At 41.3% G+C, this 17,529-nt stretch overlaps 1 protein-coding gene across 1 annotated transcript in view; it reads left to right on the forward strand.

The window, feature by feature from the left end:
• The window catches only part of LOC138185319 (ras-associated and pleckstrin homology domains-containing protein pico), a 146,463-nt gene that overhangs the window by 35,548 nt on the left and 93,386 nt on the right, over positions 1-17,529 (forward strand). Inside the window, exon 2 of the mRNA XM_069124195.1 lies at positions 16,119-16,275. Within this exon, the coding sequence (XP_068980296.1) occupies positions 16,177-16,275 (99 nt within the window). The 5' untranslated portion in view covers positions 16,119-16,176. The remainder of the gene's footprint in view (positions 1-16,118; positions 16,276-17,529) is intronic.

The raw sequence follows: 17,529 nt of genomic DNA on the forward strand, positions 1-17,529 counted from the left end.
TTATTTGAGATTCGGAAATGTTTACTTGGAAAAGAAAAATCGATGCTGTCCCTTTGTCGTAATCGATTTGCATTTTGGATTGTACGCCGGTATAGCAATTAAGGTGTGATAATTGAATAATATGTTTCACGCAAATTCGTTCGCAAAAGGTAATACGTATCATCGGATAAACTCGACACGATTAAACGTGTTTGATTTATTCAAATTACTCGTTTCCCTTTGTAATGACTAACTCGGTAAAAGCGGGTACAGTGAACGAGATAAAGAGCGAGCGAGATAGAGGTTCTCTCTTGCTTGAAAGAGCAGACGGAGCGGCGATGCCAAGTTTGGAACCGTTAACATATTTCCATTCATAACCCGGCTGCTCTTCGCTCTTTTTTCTACGTAAAAGTCAGCGACCGGCGTGCGTAAGGGAGGATCCGCATGGAGCGACACTGAAGTTGGATACTCGGTTCTCGTAAAAAACGAAGACGAAACAGGACACAGGCGCATCCGGTTCGTAATTGACGGATCGACGGGACTATTTCTGTTGAAAACAAGTAACGAGAAGAGCCGCAGAACGTTGAAGCTTAATCTCACTGAAAATATCTAAAAAATAACAATTTTTCTATTACGTCTCTCTTCTTGCGAGACGGCGATCTTTTCTCATGAATTCCCCCTTTACCGTCCGTCGATCTGTCTTCTTCTCAAAGGGCCCATTCAATCGTTGCGAAATGACCGTGTAAAAGGGCTACGCCGCTTCTTAGATCGATGATCGGTCGTGTTTGTAGCGACTTGGCTTTCGCGACGTGTTGACAGATGCTCGTGTATCGTGCGACAATCGTACGACGCTAACGCGGATATTATGGATGCTTGAAGATTCTGGATTGACACTAACGGATGAGTGGAAGAAAGTCGATACCGTATGTTGGTCGTTGGTAAAAACTCGACACCGTGGCTCGTGTGCATAAATATTTTAGCTAGTCGATGGCAAAGAATTTCACGTAACAATGCCAGCGTGCTACGAATTGCCAACGATGTGATAGCATGTGCACGAGTTGGTGCTTGGGTTTTTTGAAACCATTCAATTAATTAATTATACCATCAGTTAAAACAATTATAACTCTCCAAATCAATTTACTCCGATCCATACTTATTTTATTGAAGAATCCATTATAAAAATCGAAGGATTAGCAATCAGTAGAATAGTTCATTAAAATAGTCTATTAAAATAAAAATCGAAGTACCTGCTTATACAACAAATAATATAGACTAAAATAATATGGGCAAAATTAGCCGGATCGTTTATAATCTCGTTACAAAACCTGCTCTCTTTGAGAGGGATTTTCATTTTTTGAAAATTCGGTTATAGCGCTCTCCTCGAGTATTCAAATATTGGCGCGTGTAAAAGGGCAACGTCGTCTCGAGTAAATTCGTTGGTAATCATTCGATCGGTCGTACGGTAGCTGCTCGAAGGTGGTGCCAAGTCGCAGGCGTATTATTATTTAGTATTGCCACGGGCAACGACAGTGTACGCGGTTTATTGAGCGGCCAACTCGTCCGAGTACCGTTCTTGCGCGCCGCATCGTCGCATCTCGGTCAGAAATGGCTCTATGAAATGGCCCCGGTTGCTTTTCATCGTTTACTTTTAGCGAGACTCGTCCGACGAGCTACGAATCAAGTCGTCGTTGCTACTTGTCGAGACATTGACATTCGCCACGTGGGCAGATCCGAAATCATGATACAGAGAGATGGTATTTCAAGCTGTAGAGATATCAAAGACCGGAATCGTTTTTATTAACGCGTTCTTATTTATGGCGAGGTAGTGGGATCTACCGCGCGTATCGATATGGAGAAATTATGTGATATCGGGTAGAGGATGAATAGGAATGGTTGTAACGTATGAAATTGAAATAACGGAATATTTTATTCGGAATACGAAATGACAATGATCTGTTTGAAGAGCCGTTTGAATCGAACAACTGCGCCAGAGTTTATTAAATGGATTCTGTTTTTGTATTCGAATCCTATGGGATAGTTATAATCCTTCTTCGCTATCGTACGATAGTATGCATTCTGGAATAATATAAATTCATGTTTTAATTCTCCCGTTCAAAATATCGCGTAATCTTTCACCCACGCGTAAACTATAAATTGAAAGATTCTTACGTGTTCGCTGGAACTTCACAAAAATCACATAATCCTTTCCCGTTCTTCCTGACTTTACTTTGAACTTTTGTTTCGCTGGAAATTCTCTTACGGCACCGTGCTGATGCTCGCCGCGCGTCGGAAGAGATTACGAAAAATAAATTAATTCGAGGCAGAGTCTCGTAAAATCGAAGCTTACCGAACAGCGTACCGTTATAACCACCTACCAAGAACATCGGTTCTCGTTCTCGTCGTGTTACACGGGGCAGAACTTTCACCCGGAACCTTTACGATAAGTCGTGGACCGCGGGTTAGTCTTCTCTCCCCGAGAAAGTTGTCACACACGTGACTCATCGAACACCCTCCGACAGAGAAAGATCGTGGAATCGAGTTCGATGCATTTTTCGTCTCTTTCTTCGCTATGTTTCTGTCTTCCCTCTGCAACTCGCCTTCGTGGTCTTCCACCAGGGGAGGTAAAGTAAATTGCACCGTACTAAGGTGAGGATCGATCGATTCAGGGCGTTGCACGGGACGAAGAAACTACGTGAGACGAGGAAACAGCTCGTCGGGGTTGTTGCATCCCCTCGAGTACGTATCGAGATTAGTTCAGAACCCTGCAGTTCTTTCTCCACTTCTCCTAAGGATTTTCCCCAGATTTCTGCTCTGGATTCTGCTTTCCCTGTTTTCCTATTTTCCGTGTTGTTCTTGTATTTTTCCAGCTTATCTTCTTCGTCATAAAATTGTCAAATACTCGTTATTTTATACTGACATCTTGCTAGTTGTATTTTTTAATAATTGAGAATTCAATATAAATGGCATTGACGAATTAAAATTAGAATAAGACGAAATTAAAAAGCGATCTTGAACGAGTATTTCATTTTACTTAATTTTATTCTCTTATGACGATAAATTGAGTTGGTATAGGAATTAATTGAAGATTCTTTGATGTGGTGAAATATATCCGTCCTCTAAGAGGAGCTTGCAGAAATTTTTACTTGATACTCATCCTTAAAACGAAATTGAATACCGTGAAAGAGGGATGCCCGGGGTGGCTCGATAACTGTGCACAGGGTTAAGAGGGTTAAGGGATAATGCAGCAACACCATCGGAGAGTTAAAAGCGGCGATAACCTGATCGTAATCGAGCTGTAAATCTAATCTGTCGTTCTTAAACTTCGTGATTTAAATTGAATCAAAGCACATTCGAAATAAATACCTTTTAATTTACGCAATCAAGATTTAATGAAATTATATTTGCGATAGATCGTTCGTTTCCGAAAGAAAAAACAAAAATAGCTTCGTTGAAATATTCGAATTTATTCGTTTTCTATTCTTATTATTCAAATTTATTCAAATTTTCTATTCTTTGTAATTTTACAATCGTTAAAGCGTTGTAGTAAATATATTGTATATATATAATATTTATACAACGCTCTTACAACGTACAATAATTTCATTCCCTCGTTCACCGGATGATAATTCTATGTTACGATCTATATCGCGTTACGCCATAATTATTAAACTTTTCATCTTCCGCCGTTCCTCCGTCCATATTTCACGAGTCTGTAATCCTCGAAGAAGTCTAAGCTCTTGTATCACTTTCATCCCTCGCCTTGAACGTTCTCGCGAAGGGACGCCTCTCGTAATTCACCCATTCCCTTTCCAAGGTAGGATACCGTTAAACCGAGGACAAACAGCCTCGAAATCCTCCTATTGGACGCGATTCAGACAGCTTGTTTGCACGGTATCTCGTTCGATGCTCCTCGATAACGTTGTCCAACTGTGGCGAAGCTCTGAATAGCCAGGTTATCGTTGTAACCCAGATTGATTTAATGCAGCAACGATCGCTCGATAAAACGGTATCCTTCGTAAAGTGGGTTTGATCGAAGATTCACAGATCTTGACTTCCGGTATGAAAAGAATGCTATAATTGTGTGGTAAACTAGATTTTCTGAAAAATATATCTCATAATCAAAATAAAAAATCAAGTATTTAATAAAAGGACATTTTTGTAAATTCACGAAAATAACTTGAATATCGTACGTGAAAATTAGACTGTGTGCATTGCAAAGTGTTTTTACTAAAATTTCACAATCTTTTAATAAGATAAAATGTTAAAAAATATTACCGCGCTTCTTACGTACGTTTAAAAGAATTCGGTATCCGAGAATATCGATGTCAGCACAGCGTGCGTGCAATTCAATCTACATGGTTCGTAAATGCACACGTGTACATACGCGAATGCTAAGATCGATAGGAATCGATACCAGCTGACTGTATTTGTTGGGCGAACGCAAGCGTCGGTACACGTACACGCGCCGACGAATGCATTCTTCGATCGATTTCGCGTCAATTCGTTGGCATCAGAGTCGGATTACCTCGCTAGGATTGCGGAACGTATCGCAAATATGGCGATTTAAGGAAGTGGAGTTGTTGTAAACATCGTTGTCGAGGAGGAACGCTTCGACGAGGTTCAATTCTGCATCAGACATCCAAGGAATTATACAGTATCCTTTTTTCTAGTTTCGATCTCTTCCAGATTTACGAACTTCTTACATCTCCGAGATTCTATCTTCAGTTTCCAATACGATTTTAAATGTACAGTTTGCACATTTTCGGCTAATCTTTAACGCAAGATACTTGTCTTCTTGGAACACCACCAACTGCACCCGGTTCATCACGGCAAACTTGAAGGACGTTGTCCGGTCTAATCTTCGGATTGCAGCTCCGCTTAAGTATCTCTCGATCTTGTGTCCATCACAGGCAAATACTCGTCAAAGCGAGCTCGACGTTAATAGCAATCCATGCTGTCGGTCTCGTTGATCCGGCATCGATGGATTTCGAGTTTGCGGTCTGCACTACACGTTAGAAACGCGGCCGGAAGATCGAAACCGATCTGTTTGCTACTCTCCGCTCAGAGACTCGGTCACGGGAGAAATCATTGGTTTTTGATTTTCTATGGTATTTATTAGATCAACCGTATCCTCGATTCATCCGCGCGAACCGTTCTCCTTTTCTATTCTGTGCAATCGCTTTTGCAGTTTATTAAAGTGGCGGTTAAAAGTTTCTTTTTCTTTCTTCGCTGGCAGAGGTTCGATGCCGCGAAGCGTTATGATGGCCATTTTCTCGATGAAAGCGTCGAAAATGACGGAATCTCGTGGAATTTTACCTGATAATCTCGACTCGACCACGATCGTGGTGTCTCGAGCGTTTTTCCCTCGACAGATCGATTTCTCGCGAGCAACTCTTCGCTGAAACGGGACACGTGCCACTGAATACCTGCAAATTGGCGGCTTCACGCACGATCAGGTTTCGCGAACAGCGATAAAACACATGTCTAACAAACGATCCCGCGCTACTGGGGTTCGTTAATGTACAAATTACAGTTGCCGGTGTAATTGTTCGTTATAACACCGGTGTTGTTTAAAAAGTTAATTTTCCACGATGGAGATGCGTCGATCGAACGAATGCATTTTAAAGGATCTAATTTGAACTCTGTTTCTTTGAATGGTAAAAGTTTGATCGACTGGCAATATTAAGGAATCGATATGTACATTAATATTCGGAGTAATGGCGAAGATAATATTGCTGAAACGATTTAGAATCGAGCGTGGTTCATATTCAACTTTCAAATAAAATCTCTCTTTTGTTTCTCATGGAATAAAAGAAACATTAAATACATTGTATATGTTGTAAACGGCGTATTCATCGAAAACCATGGGATTAATGTTTTGAGACTGGGAACGGAAGAAAAAAATATTGTGCGTCGCTGTGTAGTATACGTTTTGAAGAAAAAACGCTAAACTAAATTAAAATGGAACTTTACTCGATATTGTCGCGTTGAACGAGAGCAAAAGTTTCGCGTGTTTTATTTGCAATTTTACGTCGCAAGGACGTATGTTTTATTAAAAAAAGAGAACGACCAGGTAGAATTTTCCTGCGGATCGCTTTTATAATAAAACGCGTGTTTGAACATTTGAAGAATCACTTGAAACGTTTTATTTCGGCATGAACCGTGGCAAAAATAGCTGTGGAAAATCTCATTTTGGCGCAAATACCATTCATTACGTTGAAATATATTCGAAATACGCGGGGAGGATGCGACAGAAAACTCGATAACGCGTCTGTGTTTTTATGCTACGTAAAATGAAACGATGCGTAGTTTTGTCTTCGAATAAACGAGCTACATGCTGTTTTATTTCATCGTAAAGATATCTTTGTTCAGCTGGCTAAAATGTGATCGTATGAAATCTTGCAAGCATCGTTCGAATCTATAGACCCATTTTTTTAAAACACGAAATAAATTATTTTGATCGATCGGTAAAGTTTAGCCGTTATCGTTAGTTTATGTTTCTCACCATCCTCGTTATTATCATAATGAATAAACGATACATTATGCGAAATTTAGTTGTTGGAGAATTATTGTAATCGAAAGATGTATTTCATTTTCATTAGCGAAACCATAGACTATAGCGTTACACAGAACAACAGAGGGAACCATTAAACCGTATTTCAACACTGTTATGCCTAGGAGGCATGTTTCAACCAGAAAGCTGTTCATAACATGTATCTGAAAGGCGCATCGACCACAAAACGCTTCTACCCCACGCATTAAATTAATCCCCCGCGTATGATATTTTTCTTCTTTGAAGCGTCACTACTTTGTTTGACGGACAACGTTACGTATAACTTTGATAAGCTATCAAAAAACATCATCTCTATCCTGTTTGTATATGTTTCATTTTTACTGCTTTACACGTTTGCCACGATATTCTTCAAAAATAAATACATTCACGAGGCTCGCGTTTTCAATGGTTTTACACGTTGACGAATTCTAGTAAATCATTCACAATGTTGTTCGCAATATTTGAAAAATATCTAAAAATATTTCTAAAAACGTTGTAGTGGAAATTGTTATAGGTAATTTGTGTAAGATAACACGTTCGACTCTCGAAACGACTCTCAAATACAGCAATTTTCTGATTTATCAAATCTCTCATATATAATATGTACACGCTAATTTGATTAATTATTCTTTAACGTTCGATCTTCAGAATTTTCTTGGATATCGATATCCTTCGACAGTTTCAAAGAATTCTATTTATTGCCGTTAGTTCGAAAGACGAGTGCGCGTTACGTAATGAAACGTGTGCTACGTACATAGTCGGCGCGAGAAGCAAGCCACCCCTGCTAGGTCGTTACATTATTAATCGAGCAATCGATATCTCGGTCTATGTTCCGTGCATCTACGTTTCGCACACTTCATCGAATGGTTCCACGACAAAACCTTGCAAGGACGCGCAAACCGGCTGTACCGTGAGCGCATTCTTTCCTTTCTCTGCTCTCCGATCGCTTCCTGTTTTCATGGCGAGCGGTACAACCGACTCAATGCCATCCATCGAAACGACTTTTTGTGAAAATTCTTTGCGCATAACTGGGTTAATTCCGGAACAAGGGCAGCGACTCTAATATACTACTCGTCGTTTAATTAATTCTAGAACAGGTATGCCGTCATTGCGGAATCGAAGCAAGCTTCGTATTCCATCTGAACACGAGCATATAATTAAATGACATAGATCCATCGAAGTCAAACTATTTTATTACAAGATTAGAATCCACATTAGGTGAAACGATTATTATCGAACAATAAAATATAAAGCAACAAATATAAAATATAAAACAAAATAAGATATAAAGCAACAGCAAGTACATTTTTTAAATTCCGTCCAAATCAATAATAAAAAGAGTACGCAGGATTCTAAGCGCACGTATCGTCAATTTTAACGTACAAAAAGTAAGCTACCTGAATTATTCTGCTTTGGTTTTATTATTCAAGACTCGAGGCAACTGTCTCTATATATTCTGTGACCACAAACTAAAAGGTAAAAAAAAAAAAAAAAGAAAACAGCCACTGGTAAAGAAGAGACGATTCGACAAGCATTACCTATTCAGTGTCGTAAAGTTTGCATGTTTGGTTGGTGCACGCGTTAATTATTCCGTCGCGCCGATAAAATTACCGATGACCCCGTGTATCCGTTCTATGACATCGGGTCGCGATAAACCCTTGCAAGGACACCTACGGTAACTTGAAATAAACTCGTTCCTCTCACTCCACTAGTCGTCGATGGTAATTATCATCGTCCTGCGATGCACATCTACTCCCGTGGAACGCAGCAGCATTCGTTTGACGACAAGGTGCGCGAAGTTGAGTTTAGGAATTGATTGATAATCGATTGATAATCCACCATTCGCATTTGTCACTTTCCTATACCTTCGAATGGAATATCACCTATCCTATAATAATTAGAAAATAAATTTTCTCCGTATACACACACGTATTAAGTTCATTGAGAAATTTGATTAGTAGATTTCGCTTGTTTCTTTCTTTTTTCGATACATTGATAATTCGTCTAGATTTGTTTAGAAATTGCGTATTACGTATTTATTCGTCTACTTTTGCTACGAACATAGTCACTTAGTCGTCGATATTTCTAGCGTAAAAATAATCTTCTTAAAACGAGAATGATACCATTTTACACGAGCCTTACCTACCACATTCTCGACAGGATCGATGACAAATACTCGAAGCGTGTAAAAAATTCATACACTAGCAGAGGCAGTTAACTCATCGATCGACAACCCTGAACCAGTTTCCGATTCAACTACTGAACCAAGCCATACTGTTGCAACGTATCGCGATGATGGTAGACTGGAACGAAAGGGACCGCTTCATTGTTTTCCCATGATGGTATCGAGATGGTAATTGGCGTACACGCGTGCGTGGCGTTGGTCGAACCGTGTGACGCGAGTCGAATTAATGGGACCGACAGGATCCAGCTGCAGTCGGCGATCGTGCAGAATCTAAACGGCCGGTTTCTGACCGCGTACGTGCGCGAAATAGAGTTGCCTTCGTCGAGAGAGCGCCGTCCGTGGAATTAGTAACAAGTTCATTTTTCTCGAGACGCTGAGACGTGGTGTTACTTCGCGTGTGCGCAACCCGTGCCTAATTGTGCCGATTACGCGTTTCCATTAATTGAAACGTGCCGAGTAAATTTGATATTCCGCCGATTCCGCTGCTTTCGACGTGGCAAACGTCGTGCAATTGCAGCGTTCGAGTCGTTCAACGTTATGGATATCGTGCGAATTCGCTCGAACCATCAAAATACCGATATAAAAAATAAATGAAATATAAAAAGAGTTTTTATCCTCCGCATTTCCACCAACGACGAAGCTCGTCCTTTAATCGACGATCACGGACGAAATTTATTAAAAGTTTAAACGATGTAACATAACCGTACGTTGCACGCGTATTCGTTATGTTTAAATTATTAATCGAATTAGATGTTCCTTGGCAATTTATCGTGTAATCGTCGTGTAATTTTTCCATTTTGTTCTTTTTGATAAAGAAAAGAAAGCTAACGAGCTTGTATCTGTAGCTCGTTGGTGATATATAACCTGTAAATTAAATTTTGCTACAACTTGCAATTTGCTTCGAGATGGTCGTACTTCGGTTATTTATGGCTCTCATGTAGACTCGCTTGAAATACGACGATGTTATCACGGATACCATCGAATATTCAACGACGCAACGTTGCACAGAATATTTGATAGCATAAAGTCACGAGGACTTTTTTTCGTCCACTTTGATACGAATTTTATCGATTGAATAGATTCGTTTTGGCAATAACGACCGTTTCGATCATTTTTTTTTTCTTTTTTATTTCATCCGACTAACGTTTTACGCTTGGATTATACTTTTTATTATGCATTGTTATCATCGCTATGTTTAAACGTTGCGCAATAAAATATTCAGTGAACAGATCGAAAGGGAAAAGTCGGCCGCACGAAGGCTTTCATGCCTGGTGAACATTGTCGGTTGATGTCGATCACTATGAACGACCATTGACGCGCTAAATTGAATTTTCCGTCGGTTTATAAATTGTCTCGCTCTGATCGAGCTGTTATTACACTTTGTCGTCGATATTCTTCGTAACGTAATAACACGGACAATATTCGTACGAAATGATCGTAGATATGGCTACAAAATGTTAAAATGGAATTTGACGAATTAACATGGATTTACTGGTAATAGCTATTTTCTTAATCAAACGATTTATAGACAATTCTGACCAAATATTTTCAATCGCAATTTTCAATCGTAATTGATAAAACGCAACGCATCTGTAACCGATATCGTGGCTGTCGTTCAAACGTGTTGAAAGAGACTTCAGTTTCATCGTTTATTCGCTAATCAACGCTTCTATCGGTACAAAACACAAAAAACACTGCGAGGACAGTTTCGCTTTAAAAGCGTCGATGCATGTATATTTACCGATGACATACTCGCAGATATGCGTAAGAAAACGAGTCATCTTTGGTTTTCTTTCTAAGCGGTATTACATAAAACTGTTCGTTGCAAGGCCTCGTTGACTTCTCGATGATTTAATGTTGCCGTCACTTCGAGCGTTCATTATGCCGTATGTAGACATACGTAGACTATTTACATTGCTCAATCGCATGATTCATTCAACGGATTCAACAAAAACACAAAAGAGAAGTGTGACCACGAATTTATATCTTTCTAGCGGCGTTAAATTCGATTCGATTTGTCTTGCGACGAATTTCATATAAACCGAGTGTTACCGTAATATATCGATGTTTTTATCTCGTAACTGGTAAAATCGTAAAAGCTGTTTACGCTACAAAGCTTTATTTGCAACTCGAAAGTTATCGACTTGCTAATATCGTCAGATACCCAGTAACTGTCGTATACGAAAGAGCGGATGATCGATATCCGAGTTAAAGAGCTCGATAAATGAAAACGTATAACAGGCGTATAACAGACAACAATTATGCTGAATATCGACGACCAATTGAAATTCGCAGACGATTGTCCTCTTAACAGTTTTGTTTACGTAACGCGGAAAATTTCAGAGACAAAAGCAACCGCTTGCTGGCAGTGGAGAAGGCAACGAGGCCGGAATCCCAATGACCGCGAATCGTCTTCGTGAATTGCGTCAGATCCATTTATCATTCGCGTCGCAAGCGAATTCCATAGACGTGGATCGTCCGTGGTATTCGAAGTAATTGCGGAACGACGCAGTGAAATCCAATAAATTCCGGCTCGGTCGGACAGTTTTTCGTGAATCTGACCCATTGAAACGTTCGCGCCACAGCTCCAGCCGAGTTTTCGGCCCGACGAAAAGGAATTGGCGCGTGCAAAATTGTTTCTGCCATTGGGGTGTATAGCGAATAGAATATTCAGTAACGAGACGGCTTGGATTTTAGTCAGGCAAAAGGGAATTTAATGCCCGTAAACTGCCTCTCGCTGCTTTCTCTTTTGTGCGTTCGGTATTCGTGAAATCTTGACGAAATTGAAAACGCAATGGAACCGAACGATTCGCGAAACGAAGAATTAATCGGATGATCGTGCAAGTAGAGGATCAAATCATTTGCCAAACAAAACGTTCTTATTTCAAACTCGATCTTTCCATCCACAAATCTTTCTCTGCCTACGTAGCAAAATTGCCATTTCGATGTATGTAAAACCACATCGTGTATAACTTTCACACGACGATATAGACTACCGCCATATGTGTACGCCTGAACGTATGCAAACGAGCGAGCAAACGCGTATTAACGGCCTGGCGTCGATTACGAAAGGAGCTGTGCAGATCCGAATTAAAAGACAGTTCGATGTACGTGTCAATGGATAGAGCGGCGAGGCGCGTCCTCCGCAAAAATAACAATTTATATCACGACACTGTTAATCGCTCATTAGTTATAGGTCGAGTGTTCGTGTGGCCGCTGGGTAGGCTTTCTTCGGCTTGATTTACAGCCGAGGTATACGCAGCCCGCTTCGATCCTCGTACGCGGCTACATAAAATGTTACTTAACCCCGCCCGAAGTAAATCGATTTCTGCGGTTAATTCGCCGCTATTCCGCGCAAACTTTGCATACTCTCCGCTACACGCACACGGGAACCGCGTTGTTCCTTTTCGCTGTCGCGTCGGTTGGTTTGGTCGAGATTTATGCCTCGTCGAACGAAAAATATCGATGGTCAGCTCTGACCTCACCGGTGGTGGGTGAATGTTGATTGTTGAAATTTATGGGGAGAGATGGTGAAATTTCCTCTGGAACTTACTTACGTGTCGTTACTTGGCTATATATTTATTGTACATTTGGAATTGTGGGATAACAATGATCGATATTCGACGTGGATAAATATTATTGACGAACCTGTCGCAATAATGTTTCGTAGTCTGTCAATTGGGTGGCAAATTGACTCTTTTTAACGATAAAAATGGTTAAAATTATTGAAAACCACGGCATTCCAGCAAACACATACGTCTATTCGGAATATAACACGCGTCACCAATTAAGGATTAAACAGGGTTGCGGCAGTTTCGAGTAGCGAGTTGCTCGTCACACGGTGTCACTTTGTGGCTAACGACGTGTGCCGGCGTTTCGATCGATGTCTGAAGTGGTCGTTTAGAGGCGCAAGAACGGCGAAAAACAAACCCTCGCCTCGTCGCTTTCCACGCAACACGTGCAACGAAAAGGTGATTGCTGTCGCTGGTTTGCGATCGTCATTCCAATTTACAACAATGGTCAAAGATAATATCATTGCATTTTATCGACAGCGTCCTTCAACAGTTCGAATGACGCACATCGTTTTAAAACGACTATCTGACCGAGAAAATGTCGTCCAAGAATCTATTTTTACGAGACATTCTATTATATCTGACACGTATTTTCGTTTCTTTTTCAATTCCGGCGAATCTCGTCCCACGTTTTCGCTTGAAAAACATGTTTTTAAAATAACTCTGCCATTTATACGCAGTTGAGGATATGACGGTCGAAACGAGGAACAAAACAGTCTGCATTTTGTATATATATCTTTTTGTATGTATATTTTTCGGAGAAATGGGTAACGTCAGTATGCAGTTTCCCGTACGTACGAACACGTCGACGACTGCCGCTTTGAGTTTTCCCCCCGAGATTGCACGTTCGTTCGCAACGAGCTGCACTTTGATCCTCCACAGAAGAAAGTTTTTTTCGCTGCTGGCATTTTTCCTCGCCGCTTCCGGTGTTTATTATCACGCGCGAACCGCGAAGTCACGAGACACCAACACCGGCTCGTGTTGCCTTTCGTTCGTCCCGGTAAAACGCGTTATTTGCAACGTTGCCGGGAAATTCGTTGAAAACCCGTCCGACGAAAGCGTTCAACCCTTTCGCGTGTGTTTCTGGCTAGCAACCACCGCCGTTTCAATTTCTCTTGCCTCTTTCTATTTTTCTTTTTTCTTTTTCTTTTAAGAACAGCTTGATATTGTTTAGGAAAATCGCAGACGGACTCTTTGAATTTTCGTATACAACTTTCCGTTTTCTTGGTCGTGAATTCATAGATCGTGAGTCGCCTCTGTAATTTTTCTATTTTTTTGTACAAACTCTATGGGCGATTTGCATGTTTTTTCTTCGTAAAATATACGGATGAAAGCTTATTCCTCTCTTTGAATTATGTATTTTTCAGCGTTATGTTCTGCGACATAGAGAAATAAAAACGTGGAGTTGTATTCCTTGAACTCTTTGTATTCCTTGAGTTTCTCGTATTCCTTGAATAAGCAATTTTTGATCGAGAGATATTGCGTTTCTAGAAGATTGAAGCTCCGTTTAAGGAGCAAAATAGCCTACGCGGGAACAAACCATTGTGGAAATTAATGCGATATTAAATCGTGCTTTGGTATTTTTGTAGAAATTAACGAAAGATTCGTCCGCGTGCGAAGGCGACATTGCAGAGAAGATTACACTGAAAAACCATTGTGTATCATACTTTTGAAAACATGTTACGAGTCACAGCCTCTTGAACGCGACATAGTATGAGATTATTCTACATAGATTGTGATCACTTATGGCTTCATATACCATGACGCAATGATACACGTATATTTTCTCTGCAGAAGCTGATTTACATATTTTTGACGTCAGTCGTTTTTCACGTGTGTCACAGTGATCCATCGTTGCCGGTTCCATAATAAAAAGCCTCGTTATAACATCACAGTCGTCTGAAGTTTAACCGTTCCATTTATAACTTCCAACGATATTTTATTGTACAGTTTCTTTTCGACGGTGTCTAACGATATTTCTTACGAAAGACAATTTTAATATCGACCTATTTCTTTTCTCTTTCGTCCGAAAGGCTGCCGGATTTTCTACTCTTCTTTCGAACTTGCGACTGTTTCCCACAGAGAGGTCTCTTTCCACGGCTAAAATTTTCCATTCTCGATCAAGTAGGTCGATCTCTGAAGCTACGAAGTTCACATTTTCAACGACATTCTGGCTCGTGATTTTGCCAGTGAAAGCAAGCAAAATGGAGAAGCACGATCTCCTGGTTCCTTCCACAACGTCCGTTCACAACGAGCTAAGTTTGGCAATGAACCACTTGGCCGGAGTTCAAAAACTTTTTAGTGAAGTTCTTTGGACGATCGTGCCCCAGGAAGACGGTGACTAACGAGCAACGAGTGCGTCACACTCCTCTTCTGGGCGCCACAACCTGTTTTTTCAATGTTTGCGCTCGCCTTGGTAGGCGTATGTCGGCGTCACACGTTCGTGCCTTCACTACCGGCTTTTCTGGTCAGTCGTTCGTATTTCATTTTTCATACCCGGCTCGTCCTAAAGTGGGACACGAGTTCTCGTCACTGCACGCGTTTCACGCCGACGACGTCTCCGACGCTCTTTCCTCCGACCTTTGCTCCGCGTTTCGCGTCTATCAGTTTCCTTCGCCGTTTACGAACGAGAAAATATTTGACACAAACTTTAGCACTTTATTCGTAGAACGTTCGTAAATTATTTGCAAAATAGTGGAATCGAGATGTCTGTCGTAGAAATTTCACTTTTGCAAATCGCCAAAGAATCGCTTTCTCAGTCGCTAGAGTACATTTTTCGGAAAATTATTTCTATTTGGAAATTACTTCGCAGGAAACCGCTATCCGTACCAAAGCACGCATACAATCGCATCTCTAAATTCGATAGCCGGCATAAACTCGAGCTCAGTCTCCTCCCGATCGTTTCTAACGCAATTACGAGGCTCGCAAAAGTCGGAAGCAGTCGCGCCAGCTGACAGGCATAATTATCATCGATTAATCGTGCCCTCGAACAGGTCGAGCTCGCTGTCGCAACAACGTCGCGGGTAAATCGTGCGTGGAAGACGTGAACTCCGCCTGTGGGATGTCAGTGTCAAGCCTGTTGGTTTCTTTCGTGCGTTTCATAATGCATCGAGCGGGTCGACGCGCGTCGTAGAAAGGCGCGACGCTATTTCGACGCGAGTCGCACGCGAACTCGTCGGACGGCTGTCACTCATCGGTGCAATTTGTGTCGATGAGACTGCGAGTCCGAGAAGGGAAGGCTTCTGAAACGTTTACCGGTGCCCATTAGCAGGGATTTCCAAGGGGTGTGCGAATCAGGGGTTCGAATTCCATTTCGAGTGTCGCGTCGCGTCTCCCCGACGCCACGACAAATTCGTTTCGTCTATTGTCCACGCCATTTCAAGTTTATTGTGCAAGTGTAGGCTGTTTTTTAAGGGACCGAAGTTGGCAAAGAGTTGGTTTGGTAGAAAGGGTTAGTGGGCTCTCGCGTACAGCCAAGTTAAGTAGAAATCGGTTAAAACGTGTGATTTATTTTCTACCGCTTTAGGCTTTGGAAACGTGCCTTTACGATACGATTATTTGCGATTGAAAATTCTACTTTGATTAAAAATTACACGACGATGAAATTATCCGCTATTGTAAGACGAACGTTTATAATAGCGGTAATAAACCCCTCGAGGTCTTTGATGCATCTATCATACTATTTAATAAAAGTTGTCATTCGAGAGATTAAAAATTTGCTACCGCATCGAAGGTTGTACGTTTGCCATCGTATCTTTCGTATAATTATCCCAATGGACGTTGCGTATTTAATGAGGTGAATCAACGTATCGCGTTCGTGTATTTACAGAGGATAAGGAGAATCGCATAGACTACGGTTGTAAGCTGGATTAAGGACGGCGTACATCATGGAGCGCTACGAGGAGGAAGGCGAGGACAGCGACAACGAGACAGACCCGGAACAACTCTTGAACGAATGGCTCGGCGAGTTGGACAGCCTGACTGCGGTAAGTTTTTAAGCGAACTTTGCCTTTTATCATTTCGCTTTATCATAGCTGACTACGTTAATTGCCATCCAATTATTAAATTACATTTATCGGACGAGTAACGATATTCGGTTTTAACTGTTTGCGACTAACGAAGAAACTTCCTCTAAAAAATAGTTCTTATCCTATAATTAATTTATAGCAAAAATAACAAACTGTTTATTTGTTCGTAATTGATTTATTCGTAAGATAGTATACGTTCAGCTGGAACGGTTCCAGTTGCAGTACCACGTCGCTCGATCGGCGTCGATTCACGCGTAATCTGAATTCTAAATAATTCGTCGGTAGGCGCTTGTCCACACGAAAAACAAGATATCGTTGTTGGTGTTTCGAGTTCTACGGAAGGCTCGGTTTTCGAGCGATGCAATTTCACTGGTCCTTTCATTCGTCCGGTTTCGTCGTTGAATCGCACGAATTTTCGTCCATTCGAATCGAAGTTTACGGGTCGGATTGTCTGTGTGCGCATAAATCTTACGTACAATGAAAACGAGATTTCAATCTGCTCGTTCAGCGTAACGAATCGATTTTCATCGCGTTGCTCGATAGCATGGCCGGGCATCGCGAGCGTACAATAGCAGCCGCAAAGCGACAAATTGTCGACAATTGACGCGGCTGAACGATTGCGATTCGAACTTTGTCCGTTCGACCACGGAATTTCCAGCGGCTTTCCGTCTCCAGGTTCCGGTCCCGCGACGATCGTTTGCACCGTTAATTGGACAGGAGTGGTCTGCAGTTTGTTGAACATTATTTTCTACGAAACCTCGATGAAGTTTCTCTATTGCTTTTTGATAAAATCGGAGAGGTTGTTCTCCGTTTCACCGAGAAGACAATTAATCCGTTGAAAAGTTCGCTTCTCGTTCCTCTTGCTATCTTCGAATTGTTACACTTCGATAATGAAACAGTATAATATCTATACGAATGGATACGAGTTAGGCGATTAGCTGGAAAATAGTAATGGGAAGCTCGGAAAGTGGAAATCGAGGTTGTTGGTTCATAAACGACGCGTGAAAATTGCGTTGCTCGTTAGGATAGCAACGGTTTTCGAGTAAGGTTGCTCGAGCGTATCTTAGCGACGACGAGCGATAGATACGAGAGCACGAAGAGCAGTTCACTCGTGCAGCAGAAGATAGATTAAACGTGTTGAAGTCGCGGCCAACGACCGAAAGAGTTCTTGTACTTGCACTTGCACTTGCACTTGGTGCCGCTGTTTCAAAC

This window comes from Bombus flavifrons, chromosome 11 (assembly GCF_040668555.2).
Source record: "Bombus flavifrons isolate JBK064 chromosome 11, iyBomFlav1_principal, whole genome shotgun sequence".
Lineage (NCBI taxonomy): Eukaryota > Metazoa > Arthropoda > Insecta > Hymenoptera > Apidae > Bombus > Bombus flavifrons.